The sequence below is a fragment of the Argopecten irradians genome, chromosome 3, assembly GCF_041381155.1.
Source record: "Argopecten irradians isolate NY chromosome 3, Ai_NY, whole genome shotgun sequence".
Lineage (NCBI taxonomy): Eukaryota > Metazoa > Mollusca > Bivalvia > Pectinida > Pectinidae > Argopecten > Argopecten irradians.
The window spans coordinates 37,324,098-37,346,509 of NC_091136.1; the positions used below are offsets into that span (position 1 = coordinate 37,324,098).

Consider the following 22,412-nt stretch of genomic DNA (forward strand, 5'->3'; position numbering starts at 1 on the left):
GCAAAGTTTTATGATCGGAGAAGTACGTTAAATTCCACGATTATCGTCAAAACAATAAATTATTTTGTTACTACATTGTACAAAAATAATGCATGGTGTGTTAAAATCCAATAAAATAAATATATTTTAGAATTTTGAAATAGTAAATTTTTTGTTTAAGGCTACCGGTATATTTCCGGAATGATATTTCAGTACACTTCGGACTTTTTGATTGGTTGTGATAGAGTCTTTCGAGGTTCTCAAGACTTTACCCTACTTGAAGTCATAACACCGGTTAAAGATGACTGCCAAAACAAAGTTTATGAGATTGGAATCAGAAATTGAAAGATACAGAAATGAGTCTTGCTGGATGAAAGCCAGTGATTTGGCTCGACAATTATCTAGCAAATCCTCTGAATTAGGTGAGATCATATATCACTGCATTAAGCAGCGAGGATATACAATTTCATCGGTCAAATCAACTGTTAGGTTATTTTTCCTTACAAACTTTGGTGAAAATAATTGAAGAACAAATTTCAATATTGTTATGATCATCGTGATGTGACCATCAGACGGAACCACTTAATGTTATGTTGTTTTTATTTTGGCAAATTCGAAAGGCATTCCTTTCTAACTTTTCAAGGACGTATAATCTGCAGATGAGTCTTGATCTGTTTATCTGGAATTTATGTTGCCCCCAAACTGTAGATGTAGCAGGAGTTATGTTAGTGTGTAGCCAACTGGAATTAAACTACTTACTCAATACTAACTGACCCACAACTCTACTGATATAACTGAACTCAAGGGAAATGCGAGTGATCAGTACTCCAAAGGGTTATGTCTATCAAATCTAGAAATAAGGAAACCATTAGCCACTGTTGTAGTGGTAAAGACATCACTTTTTAAAAAGTTAGTCAGAAGGTGAAACTTTTCCACTAAAACAGTAGCAAGAAAACCATATACTGTATTTGCCGTAATTAGCCCCTCCCCCCTTCCACTATAATCACCCCTCCAGAATCCCCTTTTCCTGGAGTTGGGAGTCTCCTCCATCTCATGGATTTAACAATGTTTTACAACATGTGATGCCTCTTACATCAACATCGTATCCTATATTACATGAACTTGCCAGTATTTTACATGCGAATCATGACATGATAATGCCTCTCAAATGATAAAAGGCATATGCATGTTTAATGTAACAGATTAATGTACCATGAGTACAGAAAGTCTTTTAAGATTTAAAATATGATTGACCTTTTTCATCCACAACTTACATTTTGGTTCATTAATAAGTGCCCCCTATTGTAACAAATATTTTTACGGCTAATACAGTAGTATACATCTATGTACAGATTTAGCAGGGCCTAAAACTTGGTACACTGTATGCTCCCTGTTTTCAATTTATGTACACTTTTGAATCAAATAAAGTTCATGCAATTTTTCGATGAAGCCTATCATTATCAGTATACTTCCATTTATTAAGGTGGACATAGCACCAAATACATTGTATCATAAAGTTAGATTACATCAACATATGATACATGACCACAGCTGAATTGATGTTAACTAGTACAGCTTTTGTACATTGCATTATGTATTGTTTGTAGTACATGCATTGTACCTCGTAATACAACAAATGACTTTTTCTGTTTTAATATGAGGGTTTATAGATTCCAAAACTATGTGGTTAAAGTACAAATTACTGTCGATTAGTCCTACCTTCCGGTGATTATGATGTCACAAAATTAACGTCAAATAATGATGTCATAATCACCGGAAGGTGGGACTAATCAATAGCAAATTGTACCTTACCCACATCGTTTTTGGATCTTGAAACCACCATATATTGGCAGACTGTTCTCTATATTCATTATAAATTATGTATAGCTTATAAAATGTGTGTTGATGTTGGTACAAAATGATATATAATATTCTAGTACTACATATGTACTACATTTTAAACACAGGGTACATATAATGATTATACATTTTTTTTTAAAATCTATTTATATTTCAATGGTTTGGCTTTCAGATTATTATGAACAGTTTACTCTAGCAGAAAGTCATTTAGAGGAGTACCTTAAAGAAAATCCCCCACTAGAGAAAAACACCAGTTTAGCAAGGGCCCATCTAGCAGATGCTGAAAAACAACTAAAGCTGGTAGCTAGGGTAAAAAACAAGGTGTGATGCTATATTTGATCTGTTGTAATTTATAAGAATTGCTGCTTGATGTTGAAAACTGCAGTGCACTCTATGAGATAAATCTACATCTTATGAAATCATATATCTGTTAAAAAGTTTGTTGCTTTGAGGTATTATAGCCATTTTTTTTTTATTAAATATGAAGTTTTGTTTAGCTGTACAAACAAGTACATGAGTAATTAATTTTATTTTCCATAATGTCATGATCATATGAAATCAAATATATCAATGCTCAATAGCTTTTAAAACTTGCACATGTACAAGGTATATATTATCAAATGAGATGAAATTGTCCGAGTTTTGATAATATTAGGAATAGTGCTTGTTAAATCATTAAATCTTCATATGTTGTTCTGAGCTAGTATACCTGTATAACTGCACCTTGTCTGTCACTTTTATTTTAGTGTCCCTTTATCCTGCCTGTTATATTTTGAGAAGAAAGGTTATTGTTATAGTAGATTTTGGCAAATTTTTGAGATTGAAATGATTAATAATTAATAAAAATTGTTCTTATTGATATTATCAGCTGAGTCTGGATGCCAACCTATTACTTGCGAAAATAAGCTACAGCCAGGGTCAATATGAGGCTGCCCTTGAAATATTTGATGAGACTGCTAATTTGGACAATTTAGCCACCAAAGATTTTGCCACCACCCGCCAGCTGCAAATAGTTGCTGAATCATTTGCAATCAAAGGTAAGTTAACAAAACTGTGCTCAACAAATTATATTGAAAGAATGCCTGTTACAGATCAAAGAGTTATAAATGTATATTAACATTTATACTGATTTATGTACTGTATCCATTATATCTCCAGCTGCATTTGTCTTGTCTTCGAATACCCTCCTAGATCCTGTGTAGGTATTGAATATATAGGAGCACCAGGGGTAGAAATAACTGCAAGCCAGCCAGCCTGGGGCTATTAAATTTAATGAAGGGCCAATTGGTAATTTGATGAGCTGGTCCGTCGAGCTTGTTGATATTTGATCCTGCCGATCCAGGTCCTAAATATCAGAGCCACTTAAATCACAGAAGGATCAGTAAATTTTCTTTTGGACAAGCCTTTTGGTCCAGCTAAAATCAATCCCTATTTCTACCACTGGAGCATCGCTACAGGTTACAGATTATGCAAAAAAAAAAAAAATGTTTGTTTAGGGTTACCCGACCGACCCTAATTTTTGTCTCCACTTTTCTACGAAAAAAAATTAAAAGTCGGGATTTCGATCTCAGACTCCGGTTCTGGTCATTATTTTAGAGTGAAAGATGCTAAAAAAAAAAATACTCCTGACCTACCGACCCTATTTTTTTTGCCAATGTAACCCTCAACAGACATAAAAAAATTTGGCCTTAGAATAAAGTTTTTCTTTTACATTTAAAGATAACTTGTAAGATAATTATCTGCATGAAATATATTTTCATAATTAATATAATAAAATATAATATAATAAAAGTTACAATAAAATATTTAATTGGAATGTTTCCAGACATATTATAAATAGACTTACAAAATATAGTACACATGTATACATAACATAAACATATTTTACCATGTAGGGCATATTCTTTTAAACCATGATTTATTTGTCATGTATGTTAACACATGTACCATATTCATTCCAGGCATGTGTATAGAGAAGATTGGACCAAGCTCCACCAGTAAGTTTAGAGTCGCTGAGCAGGAGGAAAAGATCATCAGTTGCTATGAGAAGTCAGGGGACCTGGCATTACTGTACCTCCAGGAGAGGGATCGGACAGGAAGTTCTAGTAGCTCTGGAGTCAGCCCCTCGCCAACACCGTCAAATCCACAGGAGGATAGCCTCGGAATGATACTGGAGACAGCCTTACAACAGTCACCCATACTCTACATCAAACGAGGGTCAGTTTATAGGTCTTTGTTTGTAATATCTTTCCTGAAGCCAGCTCGATTTGCACTCTTCTCAGAAAAAAGATCTTTTAGCTCATAGATGGAAGAGCTTCCAGAAGCAGATGAGCTACATATCGAGATATCAAACGATATACAGTATAACTTGTCTAAACCGGATGTGTACGGGACCAGTTTATTTGTTCGGTTTATAAAGGTGTCCGGTTTATAGAGGATAGAACCTTATCACAATATTGCCACATGAAAATCGTCAGAAGAGAAAGTTTTATTACAGCTTAAACATTTATTCTCACATATATATACATGGTAGAAAATCAGTGAAATGACAACGATCCGTTTGTCGGATATGTTATTACCAAATTGTTTTTTGATTTTATCTTTTTTCTTTAAAATATCCGACACGGTTGATACTCCTATGCCAAAAAGTTTGGCTAATTCCCTTTATGTAGGTTTTGGAAATGTCTCCGATAGTTTAATCAAATCCATCTTTTTTTCTAAGTTCAATTCTTTTCGCGATCTCTTCGGAGAAGGCGTATCACATGATCATTCATATGAACTCTCTGAAGTTATGTGTATGTTTTATTATTAGAATTTACTGTGAAAAGTATTCACAAATACAATGTATATGCAACAAAACCGTCGAATGAAAAGTTGTCACTATCTAGCCCTTAGTATACCCGTACAGGTAAATTCCCCTTAGGCGCCTCATCATCAGACGGTAGGGCGAGGTGTGAATCAAGTGTTTGTTTTGATTGTCACATGTTGTGAAAACATTGTTGCCGGTTTGCCCAAGTTAATTTTACAAAGAAAGGTATAGTACATTACCTAGACAGTTCGGGTTTTCAGAGTAGACAGGTTCCGGATTATGCAGGTTTTGGGTACTATGGTTTATTAAGAAATTTGCCGGAACCAAACAAATTAATCGGTATAGACAAGTTTCCGGTTTATACAGGGTCCAGTTTAGACAAGTTATACTGTATCTAGAATTATTAAGAGAGGTCAAATCAAGTAAGCTTTTGGTAGGAATAATACTGTAGGATTTAGCTCCCTTTAGCTGGAAAATTTGACTTGTTGTCAACACATTGGTTTGTTTATCAACAGGAATCTTGACAAAGGAGTCAACAGATTTCGAGATCTTTTGAGAGTGGTAGAATCCCGCTTTACACAAGGACTACGGCAGGTACAGTTTCAGATTTCCTTGACGGAGATATTACTTCTAGGGATTTAAAGTTTATTAATTTAACCATAAAATCACTGTTTAGTAAAGTATCTCAAGTGTACCTTGCAAAGATAAAAGCATTAAATATGGTCTCCGTAATAAAATGTAACATATTGAACATCAATTTTCATCTTGAATTGATCAAACATTGATTAAATTTTCTATAATGTGTACAGACCCTGGCCCGACAACTAGCGGAGGTGTTACTGCGTGGTATGTGTGAGAATTCCTACATCCCCATCGGGCCAGCCACAAAACCTACTTCTCTACCAACACACTCACTACAACCAAGGAAATACTCGGGGGACAGGTATGTAATATTCTTTCACAATTTTGCTGGAAGACCAACAAATTGTTATTGGTTTACTGTATCCTTTTCAAGCTCTTAATGAAAAGCATTGTTATATTTAAAAAAAAAAATCATTTCAATAACTGTACATGTCCCTAGATAACCTTTGATAGCTGTTGATGGCAATAAATGGTAAGCAAACACATTTTAATTAGAAAATAATTGATTACGGGTACCAGGTAATAAATTTTTATGCTATTTAATTAATCTTATTATAATTTCACAAATCCATACATTGACGGTTCAATATGAGTATAGACATTTATGCTCTGAGATACCATAAGCTCATTGATTTTGTTTTGTACCTGAAATCATGTAATTTGATTGGTTTATCAGACAATTCATGCCCCGTGATGAGAATGAAGAGGCGTTGCTATTACTCCTTATAGCTGAAGCAATTGTAAGTCACACAATAGTTATAACTTCATTATTGTTTTTGTCCATTAACTAATTACAAAATGTGTCGGGTACACGAAAGAAATTCGTTTTTATTTCACATGGTAACATAAAGGACACCATACAAAGAAGTGTCACATTAATAGATATACTGCAAATTGCTGGTTAAAAGTAAAAAAAAAAAGTTAATTGATCAAAATTAAATTTAAAACAACAAAAAAATATGAAAATTGAAAACAGTCTTTATGCTCTCATACCGAAGTGTACTACCAAGCTCAAACCCATTATCATTATTATATATTATTATATAATGGATAGGGCATACAAATAATACTCTAGATCTTACATTTGTAAAATCAATCCTTATTTCTTCTTTAAAAAATTATAATTTTATGATTCAGAAAAATCGTTTCTATAAGAAGGGTCAACGTGATGTAAAATCACTGCCAAAACATATAGATCCAGTTTTACTTTGTTGTGTGACATATAGAGATCCAGTTTTACTTTGTTGTGTGACATATAGAGATCCAGTTTTACTTTGTTGTGTGACATATAGAGATCAAGTTTTACTTTGTTGTGTGACATATAGAGATCCAGTTTTACTTTGTTGTGTGACATATAGAGATCCAGTTTTACTTTGTTGCGCTACCATACAGGTCAATACTTGTCCTGCAGTAAATAAGAGTACCAGTAATTTGATTTTTTGTTTGCATAGGCCACAAGAGAGGCTGTACTAAACCGGACAGAGGAACATGATGAAGCACGTCTTCATAGCTTTATGAATACCACAGTGGTGTTTGATCTGCTAGCTGTGGCTCTTGTCAAACGTGCACAGTTCAATAAGTTGTCAGAGGTATTCTAAAGTTCTTTATGTGATATGTTTTAGTCATTCTCAGTAATGTCCTGATTATAATGTTAACCTTTGGTTGTTTTGAAAGCGTCTGTAAAATTCTGATAAAATTAAAACCTATGACACTTAAAGAACTTTTTTTATTGCTATAACTTGAAATCAAAAAGTGTTAAAACGAGTGTTAAGTTAATGGTAAAAAAAAACAACGAGTGTTAAGTTAATGGTGAAATTAACATAATGTATGAACAAAGTAAATGTTGAATTTCTCAAGATTTTATGAATGACCAGACTTGGCTTTTTTAGTACAAAATCTTTTGATAATGAAATGACATTTTTAAAACAAAACTTTCCATCATTGAACTCTAGAAATGTTTGTGATAGTAAATGTATGAATAAATAATAATATTATTTTTTTTTGCAGTCATTTGAGCGGGCAATGCGGTTTTCTTTTGAAGAGTTTCATATTTGGCACCAATTTGCTAACTCCTTAATCTGTGCTGGAAAAGTAGGTTGTATGATTCAAAGAAAAGAAATGTTAATATCAAAGGCAGAGTAGATAACAAAATATTGAAAAGGCACATCAGTAGTTTAATAAGACAAGCTGCTTCATTGTCATTTAATTAGACAGAAGAAAAGAGATTCTGCTCGATTGATATTTGTATTTAGTTGTTGATATTAATTCTCATTTTTATTTTACATAAAATGAACAGGTATAAATAAACGGGAGGTAATTATAAAAACAATTCAAGCAAAACAAGATGAAACTCAATCAATACAAGGGAGATGATTTTGAAAAAAATAAAGCTATCACTTACTGTGTTACTGTGAATTTCCTTACAATACATATAGTGTCTTGATTATTTTATTCAGTACTAAAAAATATTGCTGAAGCATGATATATTTTCTGTTTCAGTACACTCGTGCTCTTTTGGTGCTGAAGGAATGTTCTCGCCTCAAACCACAGAATTGTACAGTCCTACTTCAGGGGGCCAAGCTGTGTTACGAGTACCTACACCAGGTATGAAGCATTAGATGTATTAGTTCTACACCCCAGGAATATCTTAAAACTGTGATTTGAGATTTTCTGTATTTCTTTTATTTCACATTTTTCTTTATTTTGCTAATTGAACAACACTTACAGCTATCATCTTATTCCACATTTTCTGGTGTAAATAGTGCTTAAATACTAGATTAACCTGGATCTTAATATATGTATAATGTCCATCAAAATATGAAGTGAAAATATATTACTTTTGACTTTATGTTTTTGTTCTGTTGTCAGATAATGTGTATAGTTAATGTTCATGTTTCTAAACTTTAAAACTTTGTTTATTGCCTTCCTGTAGTATATGGAGGGTATACGTCTGTCAGAACAAGCCCTACAGTGCCTGGCCGATGATCATCCTCTCTGTGCCAGAGTCCATGTGTCCCTCGGCATTGGCTACAGTCTATCTGCTATGGAGATGAGACTACAGGTGGACAGACAAGAATACAACAAAAAGGCCCTGGCCGCCTTCAATAGGTAAGTACCTTCACAGAAATATGGGACAGGAGGATGAGGGAAAGCAAGTTTGAGATGCTTCTAACACTAAAAATATATATATATATATATATATCTCTGATGCAAATATTGACCAAGGATTTATAAGTGAGAAGGATTTGTTACTCGGGGTTTTGGAAGAATACAGCGCAAGCGCTTTTGTGTTTGTGCACTGACGTTGACGTTGGGCGGCAGCTGATTTTCCTCTGATATCCGCCGGTGCAACCTTTGATTTAGCTTGCAGGTGCAAGGCTAACCATTTTACTTTCTGAAGCAGGCTGTCATTTCATGAGCTGTCATATTTTTTTAATGAAAATTTAAGACAATTTTTCTAAATTTTCTGTCCTTAAACCAATGACTAGACATCATGAAATTTATTAAGTTTTGCAATGGTGTTTTTTTTTGCTCGATAAGACAAGTATTTATTGAGAAAAATGATTTTTATTCCCGGTTCATAGGAGTATTGCGGGTGTTTAGTAGTGTAAAGGGACAGTGAGGAATCCTTCTCACTTATAAATCCTTGAATTGACTAACTAAAGGAAGCTGATAGGAACATTGTAAATAACTTCATATACATGTATGTTTTTTCTATAGCATTAATGGAGATATTTACACATAATTTGACTTTCACATGTGAGGAGGGACATCCTCATAGAAATTATTGAAGTGAAAATAATCATTGATTGAACAAATAAGCATACCAGATACCTGGTACGTAGTCATCTGTTGGCCATTGCGATTGATAATATCATGTGACTGACATTGTATTGTTGTTTGTTAGAGCACATATGTACGACCCGAGTGACTACTTGGCGTTGTTCCACCTGTCACTACAGCTTGCTATACATCGACAGGTTTGTAGTACTTCTTACAAAACACTCATGAAATAAATGAACACAGTCATGTTTTGTTATACTGATGAGGCTGCAATCTATAATGTTCTTATTTAAAGGATATGACATGTAATAGGATATAAAAAATAAAATTTCTTTCTATAAAATAATAGATAGATTGCCAGGAATATGCATGCAGTTCCTCTTTGTGACTTTTTATTACAATGAAGTATTAGACTACAATACAAGATATTTTTCTATTTTGCAGATAAATGATGCTATAAAGAATGTGAGACTGGCACTACGTTACAGGAATGACCATATCCACTCTCTACATCTGCTGGTGCTGTTACTGACAGCACAGAAACAGTTTGACGAGGCCATCGCTCTACTGAATGCAGCATTAGACGAATATCCAGAAAATCTCAGGTAAACCTCTAATTATTATTCTAGAAAATCTTAAGTAAACATGTAAGATTCTGACCAGTATTGTTGATAAGTGCTTAAGAAAATAGTTAGAAATTGATTTTATTGTGGAGTAGGATTATAAAGAAATCCTCAGTTTGATGAAGAGCTGATCTTTGAAAGTTGCACACAAGTGTTGTTATGTGAAATAGGAACTTTAAAACATGGTTTTATTGGTTTGGATGACTACATGGTATACAGTTTGTCTGAAGCATGTTTAGGTAAAAATGGAATCAGTTTCTTTGACTCAATGGTTCAGTTCTCTAATGACCTTTCTTAAAGGCGATTTTGGGTGTAAATAGATAGAACTTCTGAAACAACAAAGATGAATAGGTTCTTTTGAACCATTATATAAAATATTTGTACAGGTAGACAATGAAATTTCATCTTTAAGCATGTATAACGTTATCATTTTCTAGCTCTATAAAATTTTGTTTTTGGTTTGATGTTGATATATCAGACACATACTTTATGAAGTTTGATGTTTTATTCTAGCTCCTAAATGAAATTATATGTTTCTAGTTTGATGTTGACAAAGTCTAGACTTGAAGAGATACTATATGGTCCAGAACAGGCACTGGCTACATGTAAACATATGCTACAGCTGTGGAAGGAACTGTACGAGGTGGATACTGAGGAGTGAGTACATACTTCAAGGAGTGAAAAAATCAAAGGAATTCACAGTAACTCATCAAAGGAATTCACAATAACTCATCAAAGGAATTCAAATTTAACAGTAACTCATCAAAGGAATTCACATTTAACAGTAACTCATCAAAGGAATTCACAGTTACTCATCAAAGGAATTTACAGCATTCTATCACTATAATCTATAAAGGAATTTACAGAATTAGATTAATCAATATATTTCACTTATTTTATGTAATGCAATGAACTATGGATTGGAATTATATATCCAAATTACTGGATATTAAATGAACAAAAAGAAAAACTCCAGAAGGAGAAATTCTTAAGAACCAACGTCCTGCTATAAGTTCATGTTCAGCAACACCAGATGAACCTCAAATATACCATTTAGTAAATGGTTATCTATTTTGTTTGATATTTCCTCTCACCTTTGATGGTTTGGATTATATGCTGTTTGTTTTTTGCTGCCACTGGTGTAAAATGATTGTGTTTAAAAGTATATATTATACACTGTGATTCTTTTGTTGAAAGGCAAATATAACTTTACTTTTCATTGTTTGACAGTAGCAGTGAAAATCTCTATGTTTTAACAGGGCAGTGACCGATGTCCGAAGTAGTCGAAGACCCACAGCTACAGACAGAACACAGTTTGACCGAAGAAGTTTTGCCCAGTTACAGCTTACAGAACTAAATGAGAGAGATACTGGTATGTAGCACATGTACATGTAAATGAAAATATGGAGAGGGGGTCATGTCCATACATGGAATAATGTGTTGTCCTAATTTTGTGCTTGTTTATTGACCAATTACAGCTTACAAAATGTTATCTTTAAGGATGAATTAGTAAGCAGTAAAACAAACATGTATTATGGTCATATCCTTTATTTACAGAATAAATTAGTGGTCTAATTTTACATTGAAAGATTTTCACCTAAAGTTATAGGAGAGTTAATTCATTGCTATATCTTGCACCAGATTTTCTCTCACAACTTAGAACAGTAGAATTTCTCATAAAGATTTAAAGATGCTCCACTGCTGACAAACGTGTTTTTTTTCCAGTTAAAAACAGGAGCAGACGATTTAGAAATTTTCTTCAGTTACAAAAGTTACTTACTTTACACCATTACCACAATTGAAAAGTTTGAGCTCCTATTTTTACTTCAAGTTAAAAATATGAAAAATGATTAATTGCATCCCGAAAATAATTCGTGGCACTATATCCTATATTGAATGAGGTACTGATTGCACATGCATCAAAGGCGAAATAAATGATTTCATATTATTTTTTGTGTTAATTAGGCATATATATATATATATACACATTTAAACACCAATTACTGTTCAAATGATGAATATAATTTATGCTCTGTCGGCGGTGGAGCATCTTTAATGAATGTTGATTTGCTTAAAAAAATGGAGAATACAGGAGAATGTAAATGTTGATCTTGACAGTATTTAAACAACAATATACATGTATAACATTAATGGACTAATATGTATTAAAACATTAATAATGGTCAGCGGAGATAAATAAGAATGAACGTATGTTACAGGTTCACTGAGAGCCGAGTCTATAGCCGCCTCTCGTGTAGAACAGACAATGTCTGAGGTGGCCTCGTCCTTAAATAGTACATTCCAGCCACGTCCAGGCTCTCAGCAGACTTGGCTCCTCCAAGCCCAAATTTGGCTTCACCTAGGTAAGTAAGGGGGTAAATAGAGGTCAATATTGGTTCTGTGGACCCTCGACAATCTGAACATTTTTGAACAAACTGTGGATTGCAAATTTCCCAGATTGCCAGATTCTGTTTACTTAAAAGTCAATAATTGAATCGGTTCCTTGATATATTTTTGTCCGGGCTGTGAGTTTCAGTGGCGTAGGAAGATGAAACGTCATGGGGGGGCAAAGGTCCTCAATATTTTGTAACCCCCCCCCCCCCCGCCACACCTACAGGAGGAGATTATTTCAACTCCCAACCATATAATATATGCTTTATGTTCATTTTTCATATATCACTAAATTTAATCCTTGTACACATTTATAGACAGTGGGAAATTAACGAATACGCAAATTGGCCGAATTAGCGTGTGAGCGTCGAAGGCGCGAGATTTTGGTGTTTTATTAGGGTCTGACGGTGACCCCCGGGATTAGTTTTATGTATTTTGATGATTTTGCGATCGCCCGACAGCGCGAGATTTTGGTGTTTGGGGGGTCCGGGGGTCTCCCCCGGGAAAAAATTACGATTTAGAATGGCTTAGATGATTTTTACGATGCATTTTGATGAATTTGCGAGCGCCCAAAGGCGTGAGAATTTGGTGTTAGAGGGGTCCGGGGGTCTCCCCCGGGAAAAAATTACGAATAAGAATGGCTGAGATGAGTTTTACAATGCATTTCGATGAATTTGCGAGCGCCCAAAGGCGTGAGAATTTGGTGTTAGGGGGGTCCGGGGGTCTCCCCCGGGAAAAAAATTACGATTTAGAATGGCTGAGATGAGTTTTACGATGCATTTTGATGAATTTGCGAGCGCCCAAAGGCGTGAGAATTTGGTGTTAGGGGGGTCCGGGGGTCTCCCCCGGGGAAAAAAATTACGATTTAGAATGGCTGAGATGAGTTTTACGATAAAGTTTAATGATTATAAAGCGTTCTTAACATGGTAATTTTTCGATTTAAAGCTACCTGCATTTAGAAATGATAATTGTGTCGTCATAACATTATGCAACCCTACTCGATCTGAATATACCGGCTTCACACCATCGGCACATTGTTGTGTAACATAAAAAAAATGAATTAATTGTCTCGCTAAGACATATAAACAAATTGATCTTTTAAGAGACATTTTTTAAATAGCACATAGAATCCCTTGATGGACATTTTTAGTCTAGTTTGTGTGTATTGAATTTTCACTATTTAAGGTTTGACATTATGTGCTTGAACGTTTTAGGAAATGCGCCGCGCAGCGGAAAATTTTCTAGAATGAAGTACGAAAAATGTGTAGGAGGACCCTTTTTTCTTTCAAATAAGCATTTTTAGAAAATTTCAGTCGGCGAAAATGGGGGGGCAAAAAGACATGTTTGCCCCCCCGTCCTGGGGAACGGGGGGGCAGTTGCCCCCCCTGCCCCCCCGCTTCCTACGCCCCTGGAGTTTTCCATTGTTCAGATGATATGTTGTTTGAGGTTTAGCCAACTATACACATTGATAAGAGTACCAGGTAACCGTTTGGTGTTTGATTTTTCCAAAGAAAGTTTGAAATAATGTTATGCTAGGTCCAGATGGTCTATTTTGATATTTAAATCAGTTGTGATGATTTTCCTACAAAACATCTAGCGCTCTTGTCAATGAGAGGGATGTTTTGTGATTTACAGTAGAACACGGTCAAAAAGAACCTGTATGTTGGGACCAACAAAATCACTTTGTTATAAACATCATTCATTAGACACATATTATAAAGATCTCATTGAAACTTTGATACAAAATCAAAAGTATAATGCTATAACCATGAATTTGTTGTGTGTTCGCTATACACCATGTTTTACTCTAATTTTCAAAATTTTAAAAATATTCTGTAAAATTTAACAGTCTCCATGTGGAGAGTCTATTTGCTGGTGAATGTGTTATAATACTAAGTGTACTATATATATGGATATGTCTGTGTTGTAGCTGAACTGTACCTAACTCTTGATAAGATGTCTGAAGCTGAAGCCTGTGTTGTGGAGACCAGTGCAATCTTTCCTCTCTCTCACCAGGTGGCATTCATGGTAAGTATCAGAACTGTGGCTACTACCTCCATTACACCACTGGGATTTGCTGCCATCTTCCAGACTTTTCTTGTAAAACTGAGTAATAATTTTATGATGACTGCTGTTGAACAACACTCGACTAACTGTATTTTGTTATACTGTATTGCAGAAAGGCAGAGTGCTGGAACATAAACTTAAGTATAATGAAGCCAAACTTTGTTACGAGGACGCCATTTCCATCAATCCAGGTCACACAAAGTCTCTACAGCATCTGGTAAGTTTAAGATTTGTGCAGTAGAGTCCATAATTGTAACATTTGTTTAAATCCCTGCCATGACATTTGAAAACAGTGCACATGGTGTTTCATATGCCAGTTCCATTGTGGCAACCAATCCAGATTCCATACTAGGCAGGCAGGCAGGAGTATGTATGAAATATAGATATTCTAGTCTTCTGATACATACAACAGATGGTTACAATAAGATATAATAATTGTACTGTTTGTGAAAAGCAATTTATGATTTTTTAATATTACTGTGATCAAAATGAATTAATTGAATAACAAAAGATGTTAAATCAGAGGATTATTATCACATGTGTTTTTTCGTCTTGTATTTGAATTTTGACAATATTTGTGAAACAGAATTTGAATTTTGCATGAAAGCTAAGAAGCATACAATTAGATAGTATGTGGTGTTTGTAGCTATGACTGTTGATTCCTTACACACCCTACTGTTGATTCCTTATTCTCCCTACTGTTGATTCCATATTCTCCCTACTGTTGATTCCATATTCGCCCTACTGTTGATTTCTTTTTCTCCCTACTGCTGATTCCTTATTCACACTACTGTTGATTCCTTATTTAGCGGAGTTATGGCCCTTTGAATTACTAAAAACGTCATTTCCTGCCATTTCCGTTCAATAAGTGTAACAAATGTCAACCAATTTTCTTCAAAATAGTAACAAGGATAAATGCCTAAAGGACTCGGCCAAGTTCGATCGTGACTCTCAACGGACCTTAATACGCTGAGTTATGGCCCTTTGCTTAAATAAAAAAAATCTGTTTCTGCCACTTCCGTACAATAACTGTAATAAATATTAACCGATTTTCTTCAATCTTGGTAACAAGGTTGAAAGCCTTAAGCGCCTGGCCAGGTTTAATCAACTCTTTCAGCGGATGTTATTATTTAGAGTTACAGCCCTTTAATTTACTACAAATGTCATTTCCTGCAGTTTCTGTGTAATAACTAACAAATGTTAAAACTAATATTGTTAAAACTTGGTAACAAAGTGAAATGCCTTAAGGGCTTAGCCAAGTTCGATCGACACTTTTGGCAGATCTTAATTAGCACAGTTATGGCCCTTTGGTTTAATAAAAAAGTCATTTTCTGCAACTTCTGTACAATTACTGTAATAAATATTAACTGATTTTCTTCAAACTTAGTAACAAAGTTAGATGTCTTACTTCCGAATAAGACTTCAGTTTATTTTTTCATGTTTCAACCAAGGTTAAACCTAACCTCAATAATGTTTACCTACAGTATGTCTTGAAAGCGGGGGATGGAAATTCCACGAATTTGCTTGTTCTCCCTACTGCTGATTCCTTATTCACCAACCTGTTGATTTCTTATTCACCCACCTGTTGATTCCTTATTCACCCTACTGCTGCTAATTACTGACTCACACTCCAGGGTATGGTCCTACACCAGTTGGAGAATGACAAGATGGCAGAGAAGGTACTGAGAGACGCCGTCAACACTGACCCTGTATCACACGAGTCCTGGTAAGTGTACTTATCACAGAGGATTTTATTCCAGCAATGTTGATTCATATGTAACTTGGTAACAAGTAACCTACCAGCAGTCAGTGCAGACTTCAAACTTGTGACCCAGAGGTATAGGACTAGTGGTCTGACACCTCATTCCATTTCCATTATCAGCCTATTTTATACGCAATGTTTTCATGTTTTAGGTATCTACTTGGCTTAGTTCTGGAGACACTCGGTCAAGATGATGCAGCAACTGATTGCCATACAACAGCTTTAGAACTAGAAGCTAGTAGTCCAACTGTTCCTTTTACTGTTATCCCTCGCCTGATGCAGTGACCAGCATTTGTCTTCCTTCCTTCAGCATCAACATCAATTATGGCAGCCATTTTTGTGTTCTGAAAGCTGAACACTCAAATTCTTTAAATGTAGGTTCTGTTTATTTGGAATATCAATTTGTTTCAACAGGGTGAATTTTGTAACTGATTTAAACAATATTTGGAAAAAATGGGCAGCTATCTGAAATTAAATGTGTTCCTTTTATTATGTAATGAAAATTCTTTTTTCAGTGCAAGCAAATTTTGTAAATATTTCAACCTTTGAAATTTCTGGTCAATATTATGCTGAAATGAAATGCATTTCATTTTGATTAAAAGAAAACAACAAATTATAGGTACATGTAATCAAAGAAACATCTGAAAGTTTGAACATTGCTTGAATGGTTAGCTTGTTAAGCCCACAATTGTTACTTATTTTTTTTAATAGATTAAATTATTAATCTTGCAGCCATTTCGGATTTTTACTATTAGTGATTGTTTTTATATTGTTATTCAATTATGAAACATCTTCAATTGCTCAGTGATATAAGATTGAAATATGTTAACGTTTTAAAAAGGAAGAACTTATAACTAGAAGAAATTGCTTTTCTTTCATGAAATACCCTGTAACAATCATATAACCTGATCATTGTTGTGGCGTATGCAGTATTTTTGATGTGAACATGTGTAACTTGTTAGTATTTCTGGGACCAATTTGAAATGTTGTGTTGTCATCTTTTGTCAAGTGAATAATATTTTTTCAAATCATGCTTAATCAAAACTCTTCCAGTTCCTTTCAGCCATGCTACTTACCAGTAAAATTTGATAATCAAATAAGCTAAAAAAAGAACGATGCAAATTCAGTTTAGGAAGTCAGTGTGCAGACTTCAAACTTATTTATTTCAGGGTGCAGCAACTGATTGCCATACAACAGCTTTAGAATAAGTCAATTCAGCATTTGTCTTCCTTCCTTCAGCATCAACATCAATTATTTTTCAAATTCTTTAAATGTAGGTTCTGTTTATTTGGAATATCAATTTGTTTCAACAGGGTGAATTTTGTAACTGATTTAAACAATATTTGGAAAAAATGGGCAGCTATCTGAAATTAAATGTGTTCCTTTTATTATGTAATGAAAATTCTTTTTTCAAGAGCAAGCAAATTTTGTAAATATTTCAACCTTTGAAATTTCTGGTCAATATTATGCTGAAATGAAATGCATTTCATTTTGATTAAAAGAAAACAACAAATTATAGGTACATGTAATCAAAGAAACATCTGAAAGTTTGAACATTGCTTGAATGGTTAGCTTGTTAAGCCCACAATTGTTACTTATTTTTTTTAATAGATTAAATTATTAATCTTGCAGCCATTTCGGATTTTTACTATTAGTGATTGTTTTTATATTGTTATTCAATTATGAAACATCTTCAATTGCTCAGTGATATAAGATTGAAATATGTTAACGTTTTAAAAAAAGGAAGAACTTATAACTATGAAGAAATTGCTTTTCTTTCATGAAATACCCTGTAACAATCATATAACCTTATCATTGTTGTGGCGTATGCGGTATTTTTGATGTGAACATGTGTAACTTGTTAGTATTTCTGGGACCAATTTGAAATGTTGTGTTGTCATCTTTTGTCAAGTGAATAATATTTTTTCAAATCATGCTTAATCAAAACTCTTCCAGTTCCTTTCAGCCATGCTACTTACCAGTAAAATTTGATAATCAAATAAGCTAAAAAAAGAACGATGCAAATTCAGTTTAGGATGTATTTATTTGGGTGAATAAGTCAATTCATTTTTGAAAGATAGTGACTAAATTTCAGGAATTGATATAAAAAATGTGGTTAAAGTTGTATTTCTTGTAATTTTCACTGAAAGGATATGTTGTTTTAACATTTGATATTTGAACATGGACAAGTATCTTGATGATTTAGCTCCCCAAAATCATATGTCAGCGTATAAGAGAACCGAAATCTAGGGATCATATATTCCTGGTTTTAAATAAAACGCCTTCAATCACCTCCATGTTCAGTACCTTCAGGTTTTGTCGGAATTCCGAATCGTATCACGTGACTGACGTCCACACGTCCTGCACGTGGTGATCCAGGTAACTAGCGTAAGCGCACATGTGTTTGTTTACGTTTTCCTTCAGATTAACATGCTTGTATATGTCCACAGAGCGAGTATTTGAAACATCTAATTCACACATTGTGATGTGCGAGCATTATTTTCTTTGTAGATCCAGTCTGCTGAGGTCGACCACATGTTTGTTGTTGACATTTCTCTTAGTTTCACAACTCTCGTGTTACTTCTGGAGATTGTCGCGACGATGTTCGGAAGAGTGCGGAATGATTCGGCATCTTTCGAGTCTATTTCATACGTGTACATGTTAAAAAGATTTTTTTACTTTCATAATTAAAATACTTCCAGTGCTGCAACTTTCTAAAAAGTGGTAAAATTAGAAAGTTTAAATCTCGGACAGAAGGAGAAAAATGTGTATAACACCTATACAGTTTTTACTATGACAAACAAAGCGAAAGTGATAGACCATACAACTTTAATGTAGACTAAATGTTATGGTTAAATATAAATTCCAAAAGTATTTTTTGAAAATATGAAAAAAGGAACTGAAGTTTTATTTGATATTCACTGAATCACAGTATATAGATGTGTGTATGGTAGAGTTTTGTTGATTCTTTTTACCTTGACCTGAACAAACATTCAGAGGATTGTGCAATACAAGGTTCTCATGTGGTTTGGACCAAAAGGTCTCTACTATATTATTGTGATATGTAAATAAACTGTTATTTATTAGTTATTTTATCATACATAAAGACTTGTGATAAATTGTGATGTTTTTGTCTGATTTTTGTACTTATTTTTGTCTTTTATTGTGATATTGTTGCCTACTTTTTAGCCTACCAATTCAAATCGCTTTTCGTCCTTGGTCCGTGGTCTGTAACAATTCTTGTTATCGCTATTTATCAGAAAGTATTGAAGGTATCATTCTCTTATTTCATATGTGGGTTGCCCTAGGACCCTAGTTGTGCATATTGCGATTTGGGACTGATCGATCAACAAGATGGCCACCAGGCAGCCATCTTGGATTTTGATAGGTAAAGTTTGTTATTACTATTTCTCAGAAAGCACTGAAGGGATCATTCTCAAATTTCTTATGTAGGTTCCCCTAGGGCCCTAGTTGTGCATATTGCATTTTGGGACCGATCGGTCTACAAGATGGCCGCCAGGCAGCCATCCTGTATTTCATCGTTGAATTTTGTAACCGCTATTTCTCTGAAAATAATTTAAGACTTCCCGACATATTTCCACAAGCCCTCCACCTCTGGGATGCGGGTTCGAATCCCATGTGGGGCAGTTGCCAGGTATTGACCGCTGGCCGGTGGTTTTTCTCTGGGTACTCCGGCTTTCCTCCACCAACAAACCTGGCACGTCCTTACATGATCCTGGCTGTTAATAGGACGTAAAACTAAACAAACCAAAACTGAAAATACTGAAGTGATCTGTCTCAATTTTTTCATTTTTTTTGAAAAACTTTGAAAAGCAGGGAAAGATCCCTCTTACCATTGTCATACAAAGACCATTCTTTGGTGGGCGCAAAGATCCCTCTGTGATCTCTTGTTATTATAATTTTTAATCTTTTGTTTTGGACAATTCAGTGAAGTAAATTTTCACATCTGATACAGTGGTAAAGGATTAATGGGAATTCTGCAAGAACTTTAATAGAATTTTGATTGACACAGATTAATTTGAACTCACCACTTTTGACTCATACCATCGGTCAGAGACTTCTACTGATGAATTTCCTTCTAATACTGGTTGTAGTGGTATGGTTACTCTGTTTGTTCCTGTATTGCAGCATGATGGGCGTCGTTTCCTGGTTGTGTTCAGACGAGATTTGAATGAATGGAGGGTAGACTACATGTATCTGTGACACTCCTTGGATCGAGTCGAAATGCCCAGGTGTATTATTCCCATGATGGATTTGCATATATTTTCATTTTTCCTTGCTGGGTGACATTTGCCCCTTCTTGGTTCAGTTGACTAGGACGAGCTCTTCCTGCGTGGATACGATCTTGTTTCGTGCAGAAGACCAAAGGTCAAATTGTGTCGTTTTCCATTCATATGTTGCCCTTCTCTAGTTCTGAACGATATGATTTAGGCATTTTGATTCATTTCTTCTTTTGGAACCGACGGTACCTTCCACTAATGGGGGTACACAGATGCATATAGATTTATTCTGAAAACACACGAAAAGTGTACAGAAATTATAGTCTTGTATCACACGAGTCCTAGCAATTGTATTTTAGTATTTGTAGAACTACAGATATGTTTCTGATTAACTCCTGCAATTCTTATATTCTTGCTCAAAAGAAGTTGCATGCATCGCATGCAGAAACATTTGGTGGTATATAGAGAAAACAGTCAGAACATGGTAAAGAAACGGTTTGATTAAGTATAGAAATTGTTAGCTACTGTTGTAGCGAAAAATATATCACTTTCTGACCGACTTTTCTGCTACTTCAAGGTGGCTCTATGAATGTATGGGAAACCAAATTAGGTACAACCAACCATCGATTATGTCTTGTCAAAAATATTCCGATCAAATATGGCAAAAGTCAGGAAGTCATATCTTTTCCGCTACAACAGTACTTAGCTAAATGTATGTGCGAATGATTCTTTTACAAACTCCAGAAATTCATATTTAAAAATACCACCGACTACGTATTGTGATTTTATTCAAGTATTTCAAAAATATAAAATTCTAAGAAAGATGTGCATGACTCGGATTTCATAATCGAGCATTACTATTGTGCTATTTTTTTCAATTGGTATAATTCTCAAAAACGCTTTTAAGTTCATAGAACTTGACTGAAACTACAGAAATACACAAAGCTATTGAAGTAAGAGAGAACCTTGTTGAACACCCGGTCGTCGACGAAAAATGTTTTTCGATACTCACAAGTATCTCCAGTTTTACTATTAGATAGTCCAGGGGTGGATATGACGTCAGTTATAGTAACCCCTGGAGCATCGAGGATGAACATGACAATAATAGGATTGAAGTGACTTAACAAAAGCAGAAACATCTGATCCTTTTTGACCATGTCATGCAAATAATGGCAGTAAACTCACAGCATACTCACAAAGTTCATATGATATGATAACATAGAAGATGTGTAATTGTATGCATACCTCCATATATGCAACATTAGCGCGATATAATTTATATCGGCATTTGCATAGCAATGTCAAAATGACCAAGCTACACAACAAGTGAGTCAATACTACTCCCTAAGTTCAGTCCCAATATATACAAACACTTCATCTACTTCATATCAAAGTACACTTAAGAAGTGATATATATCTATACAAATCACTAGTTTAAACATGACCTAATACATTATGTCAATATTCCACAGCCGAAATCCAGTCAGTTATATAACCGAATTAATGTACAGTACAAACGAATCATATACCCTAACGTAGATGCATGACAAGTTTTCGATGTGTCCGATCATACTAACTTTTTTTGATGACTAACTTTTTCTAATATAGATTTTTGCAAATAGGAGTACATACCAAAGTTTAAAATGTAATAGTAGTAAAGAAGTGGTTTGCTTCATTTTGAGATATTGTGAATCAAATATAACTATTTGACGCCAATTACAATTTCCCCGGAATTTCACGGTTTTGTCCATGTACATGACAACTTTTTTAGCAATATTTTCCAAATTGGCAAGGTTACGGAATCCAGAGTTTTCCTCACGGACGAGCGCTAACTCAAGGCGTGTTAGTTGAGACATTAAGAAAAAAAGTCGGTTACGAAGAAGAGAACATATATAAATCCCAACTGACTGAGCTAACCGGCCTCCATATCAGTTGTGCCTTTTGCGATCATGCAATAGCGGCAGCAGGCATCACTCGTTGGTTGAGTTTATTTTGAATACTTTATATTAACAGTCAAGATCATTTGCTATATCACTGAAGTATGCTACCAAAGAAACAAAGAAACATACCCCACCCGGTCACATTTTATTGATAACAGGCTAACCAGTCGTCCAATCCTCCTATGCTGATCACTAAACAAGAGGAGAAACTACCACATTTGTGTCTTGACCAGGGTTCAGATCTCAGAGCCTGTCTCACAGGGACGAGCGCTTAATTGAATGCCAAAAGTGAGGTGGTGTCAAGGGATTCGTTAG

At 34.6% G+C, this 22,412-nt stretch overlaps 1 protein-coding gene across 2 annotated transcripts; it reads left to right on the forward strand.

Moving 5' to 3' along the window:
- Positions 1–244: 244 nt before the first annotated feature.
- LOC138318458 (tetratricopeptide repeat protein 7B-like) lies at positions 245–20,980 on the forward strand. Of its 2 annotated transcripts, XR_011207880.1 has the most exons (21): positions 245–401; positions 2,012–2,160; positions 2,708–2,876; positions 3,801–4,056; positions 5,164–5,242; positions 5,458–5,591; positions 5,967–6,030; positions 6,742–6,879; positions 7,298–7,381; positions 7,790–7,894; positions 8,223–8,398; positions 9,198–9,270; positions 9,518–9,678; positions 10,237–10,353; positions 10,956–11,068; positions 11,916–12,059; positions 14,018–14,115; positions 14,267–14,371; positions 15,789–15,880; positions 16,069–16,290; positions 20,066–20,980. XR_011207880.1 is itself a non-coding variant. In XM_069260817.1 (20 exons), exons 1-20 carry the CDS (start codon positions 281–283, stop codon positions 16,199–16,201), a joined length of 2,511 nt encoding a protein of 836 aa, XP_069116918.1. In that variant the 5' UTR covers positions 245–280; the 3' UTR covers positions 16,202–17,047. The 2 variants fall into 2 exon arrangements, 1 of the variants encoding a protein (XP_069116918.1); XM_069260817.1 differs by lacking the exon at positions 20,066–20,980 and having other exon boundaries at positions 16,069–17,047.
- Positions 20,981–22,412: the final 1,432 nt, after the last annotated feature.